This window comes from Gavia stellata, chromosome 4 (genome assembly GCF_030936135.1).
Source record: "Gavia stellata isolate bGavSte3 chromosome 4, bGavSte3.hap2, whole genome shotgun sequence".
In the NCBI taxonomy this organism is placed as follows: domain Eukaryota; kingdom Metazoa; phylum Chordata; class Aves; order Gaviiformes; family Gaviidae; genus Gavia; species Gavia stellata.
The window spans coordinates 80201769-80220656 of record NC_082597.1 but is presented as its reverse complement, the minus strand read 5'-3'; the positions used below and the strand labels follow the sequence as shown (position 1 = coordinate 80220656).

At 40.3% G+C, this 18888-nt stretch overlaps 1 protein-coding gene across 4 annotated transcripts in view; it reads left to right on the top strand.

Annotated features, from left to right (window-relative positions):
- LRP6 (LDL receptor related protein 6) overlaps positions 1 to 18888 on the top strand; it is a 106880-nt gene that overhangs the window by 48735 nt on the left and 39257 nt on the right. For all 4 annotated transcript variants that reach the window (XM_059817264.1, XM_059817263.1, XM_059817262.1 and 1 more), the window contains exons 3-6: positions 914 to 1110; positions 1854 to 1985; positions 10704 to 11100; positions 11620 to 11791. In XM_059817264.1, the coding sequence (XP_059673247.1) occupies positions 914 to 1110; positions 1854 to 1985; positions 10704 to 11100; positions 11620 to 11791 (898 nt within the window). The remainder of the gene's footprint in view (positions 1 to 913; positions 1111 to 1853; positions 1986 to 10703; positions 11101 to 11619; positions 11792 to 18888) is intronic.

The following is an 18888-nucleotide window of genomic DNA, read 5'->3' as shown; positions in this document are numbered from 1 at the left end:
AGATGACCTCTGGAGTCCTCTCCATCCTGAGGTTTTCTCTGATTCCGAATAAAATATCCCTAAGAACTGAGCTGCTTAATTCCAGTTCTGAGGAACCTGGGTACAGATAATTAGCTTCTACATCACAAGAACCTGGAAAAACTGTCTTCAGTAATGTTTGTGCTGCATTTTTGTGATGGCTAATGAGCATGTGTTTGTATATATACATAAAATATATGGGTATACTCTTTAATTTTGTTTATGAATGTGGAGACAGGCGGTGACCCAGTTTGCTCAGAAATGATACCATTACCATGGCAGAAGATCAGTAGAACTCTTGGTTAATGTTACTGCTTATAATAAAAACAATAGCTTAATAATTATCATAATAATGAATCATGAAAAGTAACTTTAAGGATTTCTTTGTACTGAAACTATTTGCCATTAGAGTATTTTTCTGATGGTTCAAAAGAGCGAAACTGGAAGAGATGGATGGACTGCTAATTGACCAAATGCTGTCTCGGTTTGAAATCTGCTGAGGCTGAAAATGATGGAGGTCATCAATCAGCAGGTAGCAGTCAGACGTGCATAAAATCAGCTGCCATTCTCCCCACTTGCGCATGGTGACAGAGCCCCCCCCAGGTACTGAGTGTTAAAAGGGTGCTAAGAAATAGCCACAGACCTAAGTAAGGATTTCAGCTGGCATCTCTTGGCCATCTCAAGCATCACTAGGCAGCCTGGAAATAGGACTCCTGAGTTGTCCCCCGGTACCATTCCCCAACTGGGCGCACTATATTTGTTCCCCATAAATAAATAGAAAGTTTTGATCAACAGGACTTGCACTGTAAAACTTCTTTTCACAAAAGCTATGTCCAAGCAAAACCATAGCATGAATTGTGTTTGAGCATTCATTTTCTTCCCTGTACTCTATTAGGCAAGCAGTGGTTAAAGGCTCCCTTCCACATCCTTTTGCTTTGACGCTGTTTGGGGACACGTTGTACTGGACTGACTGGAACACGCATTCGATCTTGGCCTGCAGCAAGTACTCCGGGGAGGACCTGCGTGAAATACATTCCAACATCTTCTCTCCCATGGATATCCATGCTTTCAGCCAAAAGAGGCAGCCAAATGGTAAGCTGTCTTGCTTTCTTTTTTTAACTGCAAGTTGGAACTGATTTGCAAATATCTTAATTAGTCTTTCTGTATGGCAGTGGGTGGCTTCACTCACGTCATGATGCACTTTTTCCAATGCAGAGATTGGGAAAAGACCCAGAGAGAAACCAAATATTCTCTACATTGTTTTTTTTAAGTGCAAAAAACCATATCTTGCTTTTTTTCTGCCTGCCACGTTTATCCTGTTGTCATATTCCTTTTTCTGTTTCATATGCCATAACTTTAGGCAACATGGTATTTTTATTTTTTCTGAGTAGTAGTTCCTGAATGGAAAGTAGCGTTAATTTGGCAGATGATATTAAGCAAGACTAGCTCTGTGTAATAACCACTGTCTTAACCATTGTGTTAATTTACTGTGTTTGCATTTTGTTTTTATATATACAACCTACTATACATGGAGCACCGACATGCTGAATAGTTTGTGAAAATGAGAAGGGCAGAGCTGAAACAAGGCTCTTGTTTAGAACTAAGTGCTACTTCCCCAAGAAAGGAAACGTTCAACATCCGTGCATTTTGGTACCATAAATACCCCACTACTCAACACTTGGATTTAATTTTTCCTTGTTCTGTGTTTATGATTTCCTTCTTTAATCTGTGTTGCTGCCACCGATTCTACCACTCAAATGCCGTATGTGTCTTAACACATGAGATGAGGTCATTCGTTATCAGAAGCATTAATCTGTGTGATTTATGTTTAACAGCTACAAACCCATGTGGAATTAATAATGGTGGCTGCTCCCACTTGTGTTTGATGTCTCCTACCAAGCCCTCTTATCAGTGTGCATGTCCCACTGGTGTGAAACTTCTTGAGAATGGAAAGACCTGCAAAGATGGTAGGCTTTGTTTTTAAAAATCCTTTTAGATTAAGCACAAGGTAGTTTTTGGAGGGAAAGGGGTTCTTCCAACTTCACTACATAATGCATAGTAGGGGTGGCAAATAGTGAAATCATGCTTGCTTTTGCAGTACAGATAAAAGTGATTGGAAAATGCCCTCTACTTTTCAAAAAAGGAATGAGGGTCATGGCTGAAGAGCCAGGTTACCTGCAGTTACAAAATTTAGGTTTCAATCCTGTCTCTGTCACTAATTCCCTGCAAGTTTCTGGGGGGCTCCGCTGTTCCCTTTTCTTAGAGAAAATGATACCTACCTCCTCTGTTTTCTCTAAAATGTTCCTGACGTTATTTTCCATGAATTAGTATTTGGCTAATAGGATTGTACAATGAAAACAGGTTGTTTTTTTTTCTTTTTTTAAGATCTGGTGTCCATTTATTATACACACATACACCTGGAATCTCTTTCAGTTCACATGCATAAAGTTAGGCACCTACATCTGTGTATAGGAACTGAAAAGAATGCATGGTTTTTAGAGGTGTTGAAAGTGTTTCAGCCTTAAAACCCAGGATGTGATCGAGACTTAGGGCTGCTGGCGCTCACCCCAAACTGCTTTTAGTAAGTGTCTCATTGTGTGCTAATGTATATGATTTTAAGTTGTAATATTTTGTAAGTATAGGTCTTGTGACGTTGTGCTGTGGTTGCTGTTGTACATTAACAGGATCAAAATAAGCATCGGGAGATAATTAGCTCACTCATAAATAACCGTCTTTTATGCAGATCATCTCTGCATCATCTCTGAAACAGAAGGATACAGCAGAATTTACTGTAAATAGGCTAAATAAAATGTATACAGAAATAATTTTTGTTAAATTGTCATTTTATATTTTAAAAATTCTTCTAGGCTTGTCAGCTACTGTTCAGTGTTCTCTTTAATTTCATGCTATTTCATGCTCTCTGCCGATTATTTTTGTGGAGCTATTTGTGTCTGTGTGAACCTTGTTAAAATAAATTGCTGCTTTTATGTGAAAAACTCAAAAGCAGCTCCCGTATTAGCCTCGGAGGATTGTTTGTAAGAACTTACCAATACATGCACAAGATGTTTTTCTTCCATTTCTGCTTTTACAAGAAACAAGCTTTAATAATACTGCTCTGGGTTGGTCACATTTAGTGAGAATGTGACACAAATTCACATGCTTTTTTTAAAAAATACTTGACACGCAGGGATAAACTCCGTTGTGGCAGCAGATAGCTAGAGCAGTTGTTACTCAATGCAGGCATGTTTCCAAAAGCAGAGCTGCACAAAAAGTCCGTGGCAGGGACGGGGAGTGGGGAAGGTTTGGTCGCTTGCCAAGCAGAGCTAGAAAGGTAAGGCAGCAGAGACTGAAGTACGAAGGACAACAGTTGGAACAAGCCCTGGAGAGATCAAGAGAGAGAAATTGCTTCCCTTCGACTGCTGCTGACAGGGAAAGGGCCAGGGACTTCAGGCAAGAGGGTCTGTATCTTTTTGCTCCCCGCGTGTTGCGTTCCAAGGAATGGGTCCTTGTGTCACAGAAGTGCTCGCGTCCCTGCTCAGGTTCAGGCCATGTCCTCCTGGAGGCAACCAGCCACACAGGCTAACTGCCCTGTGCTGAATGGCACCTTTCTAGCCTAGCAAAGTAAGTTATCAATGGCAAGTAGAGGAATGGTATTAAAAAAAAAAACCCCAAACCTTCTTAAAAGGACTTTAACTTCTCATGCAGAGATACTCAAAATCATCAGTTCACTTTTTCAGCCATTCCTTATGCCTCAGAATTTATAGCTCTTTTCTCCCACTCCCTGAACACAAGAGAAGTCAAATTGTATGTTCCCAGTCAGCCATAAAGTATATTTGCCTCACAAAATATAGCTCCCATTTTATCAGAAATTTTGTTAACTAATTTACTGCAGCATGTTGTCCATCCGTATGCGGAAAACTTTATACAAGAACGTTTATTTTACGATTGTTAATGTAACGTTGCATTTTTAACCACCATTCTGCTATTGCATCTTTCCAAACCGCTCCACCCCTCCCTTTTCAAGAAGAAAAATGGGTGGGGAGGGGGGAGAGAAAATTGAGTCTTTGTTTATTTAGCTCAGTGAGTGTTGCGTACCACTGCTTCTTGGACTTAGCAATGAGTTAGCACATAACCCAAGTGAAAGAACCTACTCAAACTAGGCATCAGATCCATTGGTTTCACTTAACTTTGATGATCCTGTGCAGAGCTAACTGCTGGGAGGAGCGTGAGGAAGCTTCGGGTTCACCATTTAGAGCTGAGCTTATCCCAAAATAATGAAATACCTTTGACTGGTTTTTCACTCCTCTCCCTGGGGAGAGGTGTGGGTGGTAGGGTTAGGGCTTTTGGGAGTCACCTACAACTTCCCAGAGCTCTTCAAGGCAGAGATTCACTGGAATTTCTTCTCGCAGTTGCAAAGGCTATGGTTATGGATTTGGGGAAGGGAGGAGAGGCAGTCGAACAGAGCCAGGCTAGTGACAGACCAGATTTTGAGATGTAAATCTACACGTGTTTGTGTTGACTTCCTTTCTTAGGCTGCTCAGTGACCCGGGGGAAGTAAATCTATTTTCTCTTTTTCAGGTGTGTGGGGTGGGGGGGCTGGTTGTGGTTTCTTGGGTTGGTTTTTTTCCCTTTGTACTTGCCCGTTTACTATATCTGCTGTGAAAGTAGAGCTGAACCATGAGAATGGAACGTTTTTACCTTGGATCATTTCAGTATATATCTATTATGCTGCAACAGACTGAAACACCGAGTGATTAAATCTCCGTTTGCAATTAGAAGATATATATGACTTTTGGGAGAGGAAGGAAAGGGAATGACTTACAGGTTAAGAAAGGTGAAAAATGAGGCTAAGAGTTTCTCTTCTTTAAGACTGTTTTGTCTTCTAGCAGTAGACTAAAATCAGATTGGTTCCTAAACCGAATTGTTTCATGCTGAAAGGAACCTCTTTGAGGAGAGAACTTCATTTCATGCTGTGCTGATGAGAGCACCGGCCTGGACTGGAAAGATTTTGACGGGTGAATTTTGAGTGCGTGTTTGTGGTGTTTGCAGTGCTTTGGCATTGACAGATGATCCTTGCAGCCAAAGGTGAGGCTGGCTGACCCTCCCTGAGCAGTTTCCATGACAACCTAGCATTTTTGAATAATCTTGGTTTATAGGAAACCTTTTCCTCCCTCCCCTTTCTCCCAGTGTTAGTTTCTCCGTTTTTTGTAGATTTTTTTTTTTCATCACACCGTAGAGGAGTTATACCATTTCTTGAGAGAGCTGTGAATATAATACACCCCCCCCTCCATTTAGAAACACTTCTCCATAGTGTTTCAGGAAAGGGGGAGAACTTGGAATAATTTTTCTAATAACATAATACTGGCTGGTTGGTCGTGTCGTAATTTCTATTCCTCTTACAAAACAAAACAGTTACTTAACTGAGATGTAGGCTTGTAGCAAGCTCTTAACTCCCCCATTGTCTAGGTGAAAGTTTGGAAATCCCTGTCCCTCAAAGAGAAGAGAGGCAGAATAAGCAGTTTTCACGGCCAGCTATTCCTCGGTCAGTAACGTCCCAAGCGAAGAGTCCTGCCTGAGCACCCAGGCACTTCTACCAGGGAGCCTTTACCTACTGTCATCGTATTCTTGGTAATTTATTGTCCTCTTCCACAGGCCATACTGGGATTTCTCTTTTTCAGTATTATAGGCACTGCTGTTCTCAGTTTGGCAGTGCTAGGTTTAAATGACCTGCTTGATAGTCATTTTTATGAGAAAATTTAGGTTTGTCTTACGAGTATGTCATTGGAGTTACATTCTTACTTAGTGCTCGAAGCTCTCTCTGTCCTTGCGCTCAGCTTCTGTCTTTGCCTGTAGTGAATTTTACTTGTTTCCCACGTTTGCTACTACCAATACGGATGTGTGGTTTGTACTGAGAAAACCAACAGTGACTTCAACTGAGCAAGGAGGTGCGAGTTTCCTCATGAAGACTTCCATTTCAGCCTCGCTTTGGCCTTTGTGTTCTCTTCCAGGAAGAGTCTTTATTTTGCCAGTGGGAAGAGAGTCTTTATTTTGCCCATGGACGCTCACATCCTATTTCCTTTGTAGGCCTCAAGGCAGTAATCAGAAATTTGTACTTCCTTTTGCGATTCAGGGCTGCCCGGTGGGAAATGCGCTTTGTCGGGAATAGCCAGAATCCTGATTTGACTGCACAGTTCAAGATGTTAATTTAACACCCTAATTCTTTCATTTCTTTTAAAGGAAAGAAAAAATATATGATTAATTTCAACTACATGTCCTTTTGCCTTTGTAGTTCTAAGGTTGAGCTTGTCTAGATGAAAAAATCTTGTTTGTATTGTAGTATCAGGGGCTCTCTGACAATAGAGACTTTACAGCTGGGGAAAGACATTTAGGAAAGATATGTTTTAGTCAAATGTGTGGTAATTCTATTGAGGATGTATTAATAATCTTGATTTCTCAGATAACAGAGAATGCATTATACATGTCCTAGGTCTAGCACTTCTTCTGTATGAATTCTTGAGCGTGTGTCTGTGTAGCTGTACTAGCCTCAGCAACCACTGATGGTTTTTAAGTTCAATAACTTACAAGTGACTGGGGTCTGTATATCATTGAGAAGATGTAATTAATTGTAAAGGTTAGCAGGGCATTGGACATTGGACTTTCGAGCTACGTTGTTGCGTGTATCTGCATGCTTGCTCTGTTTCCCTTTTTCTCCCCCTTCCCTTAACTTCAGCTAGCACACAGATTTAAATTATTTTGATTTTTTAATAGTGACTTTTTGAGGAAAGTATTAGTTCCAGGGCTAATGTAATGCACCATCCATGAGCTTGTAATCCCAGCTTTCAAAGTGCTTAATAAAAGTAGGCTAAAGCTCTCAGAAATAAGAGTCTGGAGTAAAGCTTTTACGTCCATATTTAGACATCTTAAGTAAGGGGCTTGATTTGAGAAAAATTGCTAACTATCCTGAAAACCCTATGACTTGAGGCACTGCTAAAAAGAATCTTGAACTTGGCCCCCAATTTTAATAGTTTGGGAGGTTTTTTTAAAAAGTAGGTTGTGGGTTGCTAAGATCACGTAGGATTGCGTGGGACATCAGCAAGGAGGGTAAGCAGAAGGACCTGATTTTAAATACGGGACAGCCGGACGCATGCTCTGCTGCAAAGTGTTTGCTTGGGAACTTGGTGCACCGTGGTTTGAAGGCTATGAGCACACACCCCGGCATACCTGGTGGTCTGTGCCCTCAAACCCAGCGGTGTATTCGAGATGCACTTGTGTCTACAGGCATGCTTGTGTTGGGTGCAGTAGAGAGCACCAGTAGTTGGAGAGAAGACAGCAGCGTGGGCAGTAAACTCTGCTCCAGCTCCTCTGTGCGTTCATCTAGGCCACTTCATCCTTGTATGTGCGGTCCCGGGTGTCTAGAAGAAAAACTGCCTCAGGTCTGCGTACGCACGCTGAGGTCAGAGCTCTGGTTGCAGCCTCCATGCACCTTTGGAAAGCCTTTGAGCCACCTGAGGCTTGAGGTGTTTTATATGTTCGTGGCTCATTCCAGTCTCCCAGTAATTGCTGATAAATTGAAAAGGAAAGAAAAAATATGCTGGCATGCAACCTGCATTGTCTTTTCCTGCCTTTCCATTCTTTGTTTGAACTACGATTCCATACCCATGATGTTCTCTATCATGCTTGTCATTAGAGGCAGGGTTTCCCTTGGAGAGGCAGGGTCAAGAAATCCGGAGATCCTGCTGTTGGCGTTTTAGCTTTTGCATCGCAACTGGTCTTTGGAACAGAAGTGAACAAAACTGATTGAATCTGTTATGTCCTGGCAACCTTGAGTACCTTGAGCAGCCTCTGCCCAGGTGGGGATCAGTGCCTACCCAGGTAAACTTTGTCCAGCTGGTGTGTGCCACAAGTGCAAATTGTTTGTTTTAGTTTTGAGACCGACTTCTTTTCTTGACTACTATCAAGGTGGTAATGGGATCAGTCCGTAAATGTGCCCAGCTCTTACATTTGCAATTTTTGCTATTGTCAGGACAAGCCTGAAGGCATTCAGAGGGATCTTTCCCTCAACCTGCCTTGAGGTGAGATGTTCCTCTTCTACTCAGTTTCTTCCTGAACAGAATGACTGGTGATCTAACTAAGCTGAGGTGTCAGTTTGCAAATGGGTGGGTAATAGCTCTAAAGTAAGCTTTAAACTTTTTATTGCTTGATTGGAGGGGTGGGGAGTGGTGTTTCAGTGGGGGCTGGAGTGTTAGCCAAGCCCCCAGCATAAAGACCATGAAATTCTTAGCTCAGGGGTCCAGAGTGCAGCATGGCTTAGCTGAAAGCCAGTCATTTCCCTATGCTGAATTAAAGCTCAGACACAGTGGGTTACTTGACTAAACAGCAGTGTTGCAACCCGAAAGCAGGATACTGAAGCTGTTGAAATGAGTCGTCTTTGAGAAGAATTGGAAGGTCAATTGGTCAATTTTAAGGGCGAGTTTCAGCAAAGGCATGGTTGTACTCAGCTGAGTCTTTCTGGGGACCTGGCACCAGTTCTTCAAAATGACTGTCAACTTCAGCTAGAGCACACAAATTATTTTTAAATTATGCCTTACACTTTCTCTGTATACGGTAGACTAGATAGAGCTTTTTAACTGTTTAGAAATCTGAGGTTAGTGAGTTTGCTCAACCTTAATTTTACTAGATAATGCAAAAAAGGTATTATTATTTGAGTTTTTAATACGATTTTCATAGTTTTGTTTAACAGGTAAGTTGGATAAATGACCGTGAAGTTGGTAAGAAAGAAAGTACTAGAGATTTCTTTACTTGAACCTAAATAGTTGGGGTTAGTTACGTATTAACACTTTATATGACCATAACGCAGCTGAATGCTTGGATCTTGATGCTGAATTGTTTGATATATTTAGTAGCAACAAATACAGATGTACATATAGACTGCTGTGACAAGATTAGTTCCTTCTGTAATTATAAAAAAACCTTCCTAACATGCCTGTTTTCCATTTACTATGTCACATGCTTTACATTATTTTGAAGGATGCATAGACATGTAATTACAGGTTCCCCCTTCCTGATATTAATTAATGCATAAGAGTTATTCACTAGAAGAACAATTGAGTAGTGTGTACATGTGTTTCTGAACACAAGGTGTTTTAGGACAGAGGATCCCAAAGCTGATCTTAATCCGTTCTGGACTACCAATCAGGAACACTTGTAATAATATTCTCAACTTCAGTTGTTGAAAGGTGCTGTTTCTTGCAGCACTGTGAAAGCGCCTGAGATGTTTTTAATGTGTTAAACTCGCTGTAAATGAAGTAATGGCTGCTTTGGCATCTCTCCAAAGTTTGGCATGCGGTGAGGTTTCATCTAACACCAACAGCAATTACTGACTTTTTAAAAAAGAAATTTGGCATCAGAAATTCTGAATTCTTTTTTCATCAGCAACCTACTTGCTTTAGTTGTTGCTCTTTTAGTCTTCCAGCCCTTATTTATACCTCTGTAAGATCAAGACATGGACAGAATGCGGCTTGGTGATGGCTTTTTTTTTCACCGCGATGTTGATGCATTTATTTTCCTAAACTTTCCTCCTTCCCCACCCCCCCCACCTGATCCTCACACCTACGTCAGTCCCTGCCAAACCCTTTCCCCTCACTGTTTGAGGAGAGCCATTGCAACACACTTTCCCTGCATTTAGGATTGCACACATTTTTCACCTTAGCTCAGCCTTCCCTGAGGACTGAGCTGCTCTTATCTCCCTGAGACTCCAAACTGATAAGCCAGTTTAATTGGAATGGGGTGTGGTGATTGTTTATCCTTTATGACATTGAAATCTAGTGACATAGAATAGAAAATTAAATGAGAATGAGTTAAATAGACAGTAAGTACATCTGTCATTGTTCAGGTGCTCAGCACGTGTACCATTAAAACGGCTGTGTTGCCTTATGTGAAAAAATCTTCTGCAGTGCAAACTGATCTTAGTTAGTTATTATGATTCTGGCTTTTGACCTAAAAGCCAGCAAGGCTTTTGTATGCATCAGCTCAAAATGACTTTATAAGACACACTGATATTTATCTTCATGTCTTCAATAAGTTCTCAACAAATACGGGAGAAGCTGACAGCCCTCCTGCTTCACGCGGTCGCTGGACAGTTGTCAGTTCCCAAACCTCGATTCTCAGATAGGAGTTTCTCAAAGGAGATTTACTTGTGGCGTTCGCTGTTACATTCTTCCCCTTCTAAGGGTGGTGTTGAAACATGCAGCCTGTTTGTTGTGGTTGTCCCCTATACCAACAACAGCAAACAGTTGGTAAATTATTTCTATAATTAATTTTTCATCTAAGAGGCTGCAGGCCATCTGTTGATTTGCATAAAATAGCAGCATAGTCACTGTGTATTTGTTTCAGTACCTTTGGAGGGAATAATATGGATAGAAAACATGTCCAACATAATACATTTTGGACAAGGAAATGACTACTGAATTTTCTCTGTAAACACATCTGACTTCTTCTGCAGACGAATAACCTCACATTTGAAGCCTTTGAGTGGAATTCTCCGCTGGTGCCCGTCAGTTTGGTTAGGTCCTGTGAAATCAAGGTAGCTAGACTAGCTTGTACCAAAATAGTGCAGAATCAGGTTCACTATTTGCAGGCTTACTGCACAGTGTTTGTAAAATGGTTGTGTTTTTGCCTTCATGTAGGTGCCACTGAACTGCTGCTTCTAGCCCGCCGGACAGATTTGAGGCGAATTTCCTTAGACACCCCAGATTTTACAGACATTGTTTTGCCACTGGAGGACATCCGTCATGCCATCGCCATTGACTTTGATCCTCTAGAAGGGTACATCTATTGGACTGATGATGAAGTTAGGGCCATCCGCCGCTCGTTCATCGATGGGTCAGGTAGTCAGTTTGTTGTCACAGCACAGATCGCACATCCTGATGGCATTGCTGTTGACTGGGTTGCCCGAAATCTGTATTGGACTGACACTGGCACAGACCGTATTGAAGTTACAAGGCTTAATGGGACCATGAGAAAAATCTTGATATCAGAAGACCTGGAAGAACCCAGAGCTATTGTGCTGGATCCCATGGTTGGGTGAGGAGCTGTTTGTGAGCATTTTTTTAAACATTAGTCGTGTAAAGAAGATACCTCTGTCTATCTGTATGCAGATAATGGAAGCAATGATAAACTTCTGAGCCTTCCAAATGAAAATACTGGGATTCTTTGAAAGTTAAGGCCCTGAGGCACAGGGACTACTGCTCTATTTTGACCACCTTGGTAGTCCTCTTATATGTATTTATGTTTTATTTTTCTGTTTAAAAATATTTTAGGGGGACTGTGGGGATCTGTTTGTTTATTCTAGCTAATAGTGCTGGTTATGTTGTCTTGCTGAGCAGACTAATACAAGAGTTTTGTGTAAAGGGACAGTGTGTTTACATGTCAATGCTTTCTGAATGGTTTGGGCATCCTCACTTAGGTAGGGAGATATATTTGGCTTAGAAATGTACTTTTCTATGTGCGATGTAGTTTCAGGGAACAGTAATCCAGAAGAAGCTATGTGAATATTGAAAGTTCGGATTAATAAGAGTTCTTAAGATTTTATTTCCTTTGCAGGTACATGTACTGGACTGACTGGGGAGAAATCCCAAAGATCGAGAGGGCAGCATTAGATGGCTCAGACAGAATTGTGCTGGTGAATACCTCGCTTGGCTGGCCAAACGGATTGGCACTGGATTATGCAGAAAGCAAAATATACTGGGGAGATGCCAAAACGGACAAAATAGAGGTTTGTAACTGCACCTGCATTTTTAATTCTGTGGAGTTATAGAATGTAGTTACACTACATTTCTAGGTGTTCAAATTCTGATATAGCCCAAAAGGACAATGGGATAATGGTTGATTAGTGCTTTAAGAAACAATTCAGTTTCTTCTCTGCCTTTGGGCAAATTACTCTCTATTCTTCCCTCATTTTTCTGTGTTTAAAATGGAAGTGATATCCATGTAGTAGATCCCTCTTTTTAAGAATGTTATGGTAAGGATTTGTTAAATAAGTCAATTCTTAGGTCATCAGGGAAAAAAGCTTTTTAGTGGGAGTAATGTTTGTAGGTTAAAAAAAATTATCTTTCATTCTTTGCTCTGCTCAGCTTAGATGCTAGTAGAACATATTTTAAAGAAATAAATCTCATTTCACATATAATTATTTGTACTCCCACAAATCCTCTATACTTTGCATCTCCCTTGTTTTATTAGGGTTCTAGCGAGGGGATAGATTTTCCTTTCTTTCTGGTATGTTCTGCTGAAATTTTTAATTGAAAAAAACCCAAACAAAAGCCTTTTTTCTTCTCATTGAAAATCTTATGTTTACTTTGTAATATAACATTTATGAAACAAATTTGACATTTTTTTATCTCTTTGTCAGTCTTTGAGAAAACAGTATTTTTAGTATTTGTTTAGTTTACTATCAAAAGGCAGAAGTTTATCTGGAAGCAGGGGACTTGGCTACTACCTGGTGCATAGTAGCACCATCTACCTTTGCTATATCCTGGTAGATTTACCTTTACCTTTCTTTTGATGAATTATAGCTTTTCTTAGTGATTCCTTACCATTGCAAATAATTTTCAGCACTTATCACATTAGGCACAATATCTTCTCTAGCCTTATGAAATTGTTTTATTTATTTATAACTTCAAATAAGTCAATGTGAAGTCAGTCGTGCGCTGGAAGGTCAGATAACTGTTCTCCTTCAGAGTCAAAGGAACTCCAGCCCTGCAAGGTGAGTTGCTTTGAAGCACTCCTTAGGAGAGCCTCAGGGAGCACAGTTTTCTTTGTCCTGAAAACAAGATTTGTAGTCTATAATTCACCTAATATTACACCAGCTCTGAGAGAAGAGGGGAAAAAGAGTCTGAGCTATGCTTAGAGCTTTATTTGTAACAGATTGAGCACTTCAAGACAGTATCGGTGCTGGACTTGAATGTATTTTGCAAAAGCAAAGTTAGGCATTCTCCACTCTCATGCTTGCCAAAACATTGACTTTTTTTTCATGCACTTCAGTCTTACTCAGACCACGGTTCCATATTCATTAATAATGATTCTGTTCAGTGCTGGATCAGTCTGTGATAGAAATTTTCATCTAGATCAGCCGTGAGCTCACTGCTGCAATTCTGTCAAACTGGCTAAAACACATGATATAATGTTTACGCCAACATTACAATGTCTGTGGCAGGAGAGAAGATATCTGATCTGGCACAAAGTTTGCTGGGACAATTTCCATTTCATTGTTTTTAAACCAATGTGAGCCAGCAGAATGAGTTTGTTCCAGGTTGTCATGTAACATCTATGCAGGGCATTGGAGACGATTTATCATCTTAAGGTTTCAGAATTACTAGTTATTTTTCTCCTATGAGGCTCCAAGTGTTAGAGTTATGATTTTACTGCTGCTGCTTTTTCTAAGAAGTTAACATTTGTTAATTCTTATCAATGTGCAGAAAATCTTGAAAAAGCCTGGCTAAAACCTTTAAAGCATCAGAGAAGAAATTCTCCCGCAGTTTTCCTTTGGTGTTTTTGGTTTTTAGTTTTGTTTGAGGATTTGGGGTTTGGGTTTTTTTTAATTGCAGAAGGGGTTGATTTAGGGGTATGTGACAGAGATCTATAAAATCAAGAAAATTATGTATAAGGTGACCAGGACTTCCCCACACACACCTTTTTTGATAGAAGAAATTAGCATTCGTAAATAATACTGGCAGGTGATGGGTGCAGAACAAACAAAAGCAGATGGTTCTTCAAACAGCGTGTGGTAAGTTGTGGAAATGGTTGTGGATATTAAAAGCTTACATGTGTTACTGGGAAGACTGGTCAGTCTGCGGAAGGGAATTCCACTGCATTGTACTAGAAAATAGAATTGCCTTCTGAACCACAAATCACTGAACTGTAAATTGTTGTAGAATGAAAGAGTCTTCTTGAAAAGTTTCAGTATGTATTTGCTTTCTTATGCTGTTCTGTAAGCGTAAGTTTTGATTATTCTCTGAAACAGGATACTGGGATGGGTGGACCTTTGGATTGAACCCGTACAGCCTCTCTCTTTTCCTGTGTTGAGGCCATTCTATTCCTTGAAGGTTTGGGGAGTCTTCATTCTGTTAGCTTGTTGGGTTAGCTTTAGGAAAAACTTCATGTTCTTTCTTAGATGTAATATTGCTGCTTGCTAACTGCACTTCAGAGGGGCATAAATGGGTTGAGAATCAATGACCTCTGATAGTGATAGATCAGAATGCGAGTTCAGTACAGCTTCTGTAATTAATAAAGCATGGAAAGGCTCTGTAGGATGAAGAGGGTGTGTTCATCCAAGAGAATGGTTCAGTCTAAAGTAGATTTATTTTTCGCCCCCCTCTAATGTGCTAAGTAATGCAAATGTAGTGGTGAGTTTCTTTACTGATGAATCTTAGTGAATTTTCCCCAGGATCTTGTGTGGCCTCTCTGTAATCTTTTATGAGAGATTGACTTTGTTACGGTAGGTTACAGAAATCTCAGGCTGCAATAACTCTATCTAAATCTGTGATAGCTAAAATATTACTAACACTTCAAGCCTCCCTTTCCCTCCCACTGCCTTTCTTTCCTATGGCAACCATGAGTCCTGAGGAGATTTGTAACACTTTCCCTGCCCTTCCCATCCATTTTTTATATCAGTTTAGTAGAAGATGCTTTGACCTTCAGTAAATGTTTTAAACTTATGTTTAGAGAAAGGACACTGGAGGAGGTGCAACAAAGAGGATATTTGTGACAGGATCAAAAGATGAAACTTGGAATTGGACACGAAGACATCAGAATATATGCCTGGTCCCTGCTTTGCTTTTATGTGTTTGTATATATCTGGGAGGGGGAGAAACACATTTGTGTACTTGCACTCTATTGCCTTTAAGTAGTTTTTCATACATGATTTTACATACCTTGTGCTTTTTTCTCTTTTTTTTTCCCTAGTATGTGGAATTCCTCCGAACCATTATTTAATTGCAGCACTACCAAAATGAAGTGTTTCTTCCAAGCTGTGTTTCTGGTTTGTTTGTGCTACATATGAGCTTTTATTATTTATTTTTTACCCACTGATTCATGCTATGCTGTTCTGGAGCCCCCAGACGATAATAAAGCATCAGCAGGGGTTAATGGAGACTGGTAGGGGGTACAGCAGGGAGCTTTTGTTCCCATTTTATCTGGCAGCCTGCAGCAGGCAGAAGCAGGCTGTGGCTCAACAGCTTCGTCATTTATCTCGGTCAGGTTTCACTGCTGATAAACTTCTATTGAAATGGATGGCTGCTATTGTGCTTACCAGTAGGGAAGATTTCTCATTGACTTGCTACAGGTTTAAAGCATTTTCCTGCCGTGCTATGAGGTTAAAAATGTATGATCTGCTCTGTTGAATTGGTCTTATGTTTTCCTGCTCAAGTGAATATTTGTCTTCAGAGCACGTACGCTACCTGTTTTAAGGCATAGGTTGGATTTAAAATGGTCAGCAAAGCTCGTATTGATAAAGCAGTTATAAATGGCTGCGTGCATGTGTGGATGTGTGCGTTAAGAGGAAATAATGATGATGTGGCTGATTTCTCACAGTTTTTCAGTCTTTGCTTCATTTTTCTTTATTCATCTTCCTTCCTAGTCTCCATTCTCAGAGCCAGAGATGACACCCACTTACACCTACTAGTGGTGAGTTTAAAGAAAGGACTCTCTGCCTCCTATACAGATTCAGCCATTGTCTAGTGATTTCTTGAGTGCAGCTCTAACTTGAAGTGTTTCTGCATTCCCAAATCTATTAGCTGCGCCTGGCATGACTGTCTGTAATCCTCATGATTAATATGGAAAGTCTTATATCCTGCTGTTTTTCAGCATAAGTACACACAAGTCTTCAGAACCCAGCCTTGTCGGACAACAGAAAGCGGATGCTGCTAAGACTTTTTTGAGCACAGAAATCTTGAACAGAGAGGACCTTTTTGTCTTTGACCCAGGAGCTAATAGCTTGGCATCTAGAGAATGCTCTAATTCATATTCTAATCCTGAAATTGCAGGGCTACATTTTCCTCCGATGACAACTCCCTCAATTTTACCGCCACCCTAATAAGGAAATTTTGTTTTCTAAGCATTCACCATTTATTTTCCAACTGAGAATTTTTGTCTCATAGCATTAGTCTTTCTATTTTGAAATGCTGACGACTTGTAAGCCTGATTACTGATCCTACCTCATCCTCCTTAGTTTGAAGCAGAAGTTTGAAAATTGAGAAGCAGAAACCATTGAATTCGTAGCTGTTGAGCACAGCTGCTTTTGTGTAATTCCATTAAGCTTTTGCAGGTATAAGAAATAAGGTAGTTGAAACAAGTATTTGAAGTTGCTTTACTGTTTAATTTTGGCCACAATTGGTTAGCCGCCTGGCTTGGATAGTTGTGACGCTTGGGAAACTTCATTCAGCAGAGGGTAGGGGCAGATCCCTCTCCTCCATCCCAGCTTCAGAAATTTAAAGCTTCCTTTGTTAGAGAATTTCTAGCTACTTCTTAATGCCTGCTAGCCCTGCATTCAGAAAAATTACAGATTTTTTGAAATAAGTAGTAGAGTAAGGGACTTATTTTAATTAAAAAAAAAGTTGATACTTTCTATAATTTCCATTTGGGAGGTTTCTTTTGAAATTCTGAATGAACTTAGGGAAGAATTCAAATATCATAATGCAGACCAAGATAGGAAAACTATATTGCAGAGCAAACAAATGACAGCCATAGACCACATATTAATAAAGTCTCCTGATTGTCGAAAAGCCAGATACAAGAATTTGAGTGGCCTCTTATCTGTGGACCCCAAATGCTGAGCCAGGACCTCCTGGCATTATAAGCTTGTTATTATCTAAAAAAAAATTTAAAAGTTAAATTCCTTTTTTGCTTTGGCTTTTGAAAATGGTGCTACAGAATTGTCACTTAGGCATGTACCTTTTGCAGCGGTTCAAAGCATTTTAGTATAGAAACGAAAAAGAAGAAACATTTAAAACATCCATGCCAGTTTCAATTCAGGAACATTAAAAAGTCAACTTCTTATTGCCTCTGATAAATTGAGAGTATCTAATTAAACTGAAATGTGAAAAGTTTGATTATTGGGACACCCATTTACAAACCACTTGTGCTGATGAGTTCTCAGAGAAGTCCTGAGGGATCTGCTATCAACAGGCTGTCACCCTCAATGAAACAGGGAGAGGATCCCAGCACCTCGCAGCAGAAGGAGGATACCGAGGGAAGGTTTTTGGCAGATACAGCCAGAACTCTTGTTCAAGACTAATCTGACTCTGTGATCTGGGTACCAAGCATGGTATTTTTCTAAGAAGTGAAATTACTGCCCTAAAAATTATGTGATATCACAGAAGACTTGGACATTCAGTTTTAAAACAGTTCTTGGGTGATAGAACTGTATTTTGCCCCAAAATCTGTGGGTGGTTTTCATCTAATGGCATGTAGATATCTTCAGCTCAGTAAGTTGCCTTATGTTGCCTTTATAGAAAATGTCAGAAATCAGCACTTCTGCGGTGTGGGTTGCTTTACCCTGAAGTAAACGTTTAGAATAGATCGCATGTGTCCTGCTTTAAAAGCACATATTCTTTTCTGTTACGTCTAAGGAGAGCCTGGAGTGGCCACGTCAGAGGCAGATGCCCACACTCAAGACATATTTGAGCTGGCTTCTACAACGGTTTTGCACATTATTGTCAATAGTAAAAGTGTTGTCGCTTATGCCTATGCAGCTTTACTGCGACTTTCCACATTGGCAATTCAGAGATGTTTTTCTTACAAGCTTTGCTTACAGATGAGCAGTCCCGTTTTGCTAATGATAGCTGTGTAAACCTCATGGCTCCCAATGGCCTAGCATGGAGCCGATTGAAGTACAACCTTTGGATCCCACTAAAGTGTCATACGTGCTTCCTAGATTTTTCCCATCGGAGTTAGGAAATTGCATTTTAGTTGATACTTTTGTCTCGTCTAGAAAGTAACAAGCCTCTACTGGCAGTCAGTCTTAGTTACCTAAGGGAAAACACAAAAATCCCTCAAACTAAAATAACTAGAGCCATCATCTGACCTCACTGAGTCTGACATACTTACAATAATAGTTGAAGGCAAGCTGGGGAGTGATGCGAAGAGATATCGAGCTATCTTCTGCATTTCTGATTCAGCTGAGTGCTGTTTGTCAGTCTGCTATTATCCCTTACTCTCCCATATTCTGGCTTTTGGTTTTTTCCTCCCAAGCGCAGTTGCATTACTGTACAAAAAAGATTGTACTGATCTTGGACCTGGGCTTCTTCAGAAGCATTCATGTGACCTTGTGATTCCTCTCAATAATTACTCAGCTTTCTTCACACAGGTTTTTTTATTTCACTCTGAGATTTTGTAGTCCTAACCTAAACTTTTTCTGATACCATTCATGATGTTGTAACTTTGCAAAGGTAAGGATTGTAGGAAAGTTAATACCTTTTATTATGTAGGTAAATATATATGGTGGAAAAACCTTTTGGACATGCAGAGACCCTTGGAGTTGAAGTGGTTTAGCGAAGGGAGCAGTTGATTCAACTTAATAGCTTACTGCCACCAAAAGTGGGAAGCATCCCAGAGCCACCCCCCCCAGATTTGCACTGACTGAGTCACTCATTGGACTGTTCATGAACCACTTGGACTTGCCAAAACAGCAGAAAACTTTCCACACTCTTTTCCCTCTACAAAAAAAAAAATTATAGTTGCTTACAGAGGAGTCTGGAAAGCACCAAGTTGGGTAGAGGACAAATTAAAAATAAGAAGTTCCTGGGGCAAGGTACTGAAAAGAAAATACCTTGGGAAGGAAGAGGAGAGAACAGAGACTTTTGCTCATGTGCAAGAGCC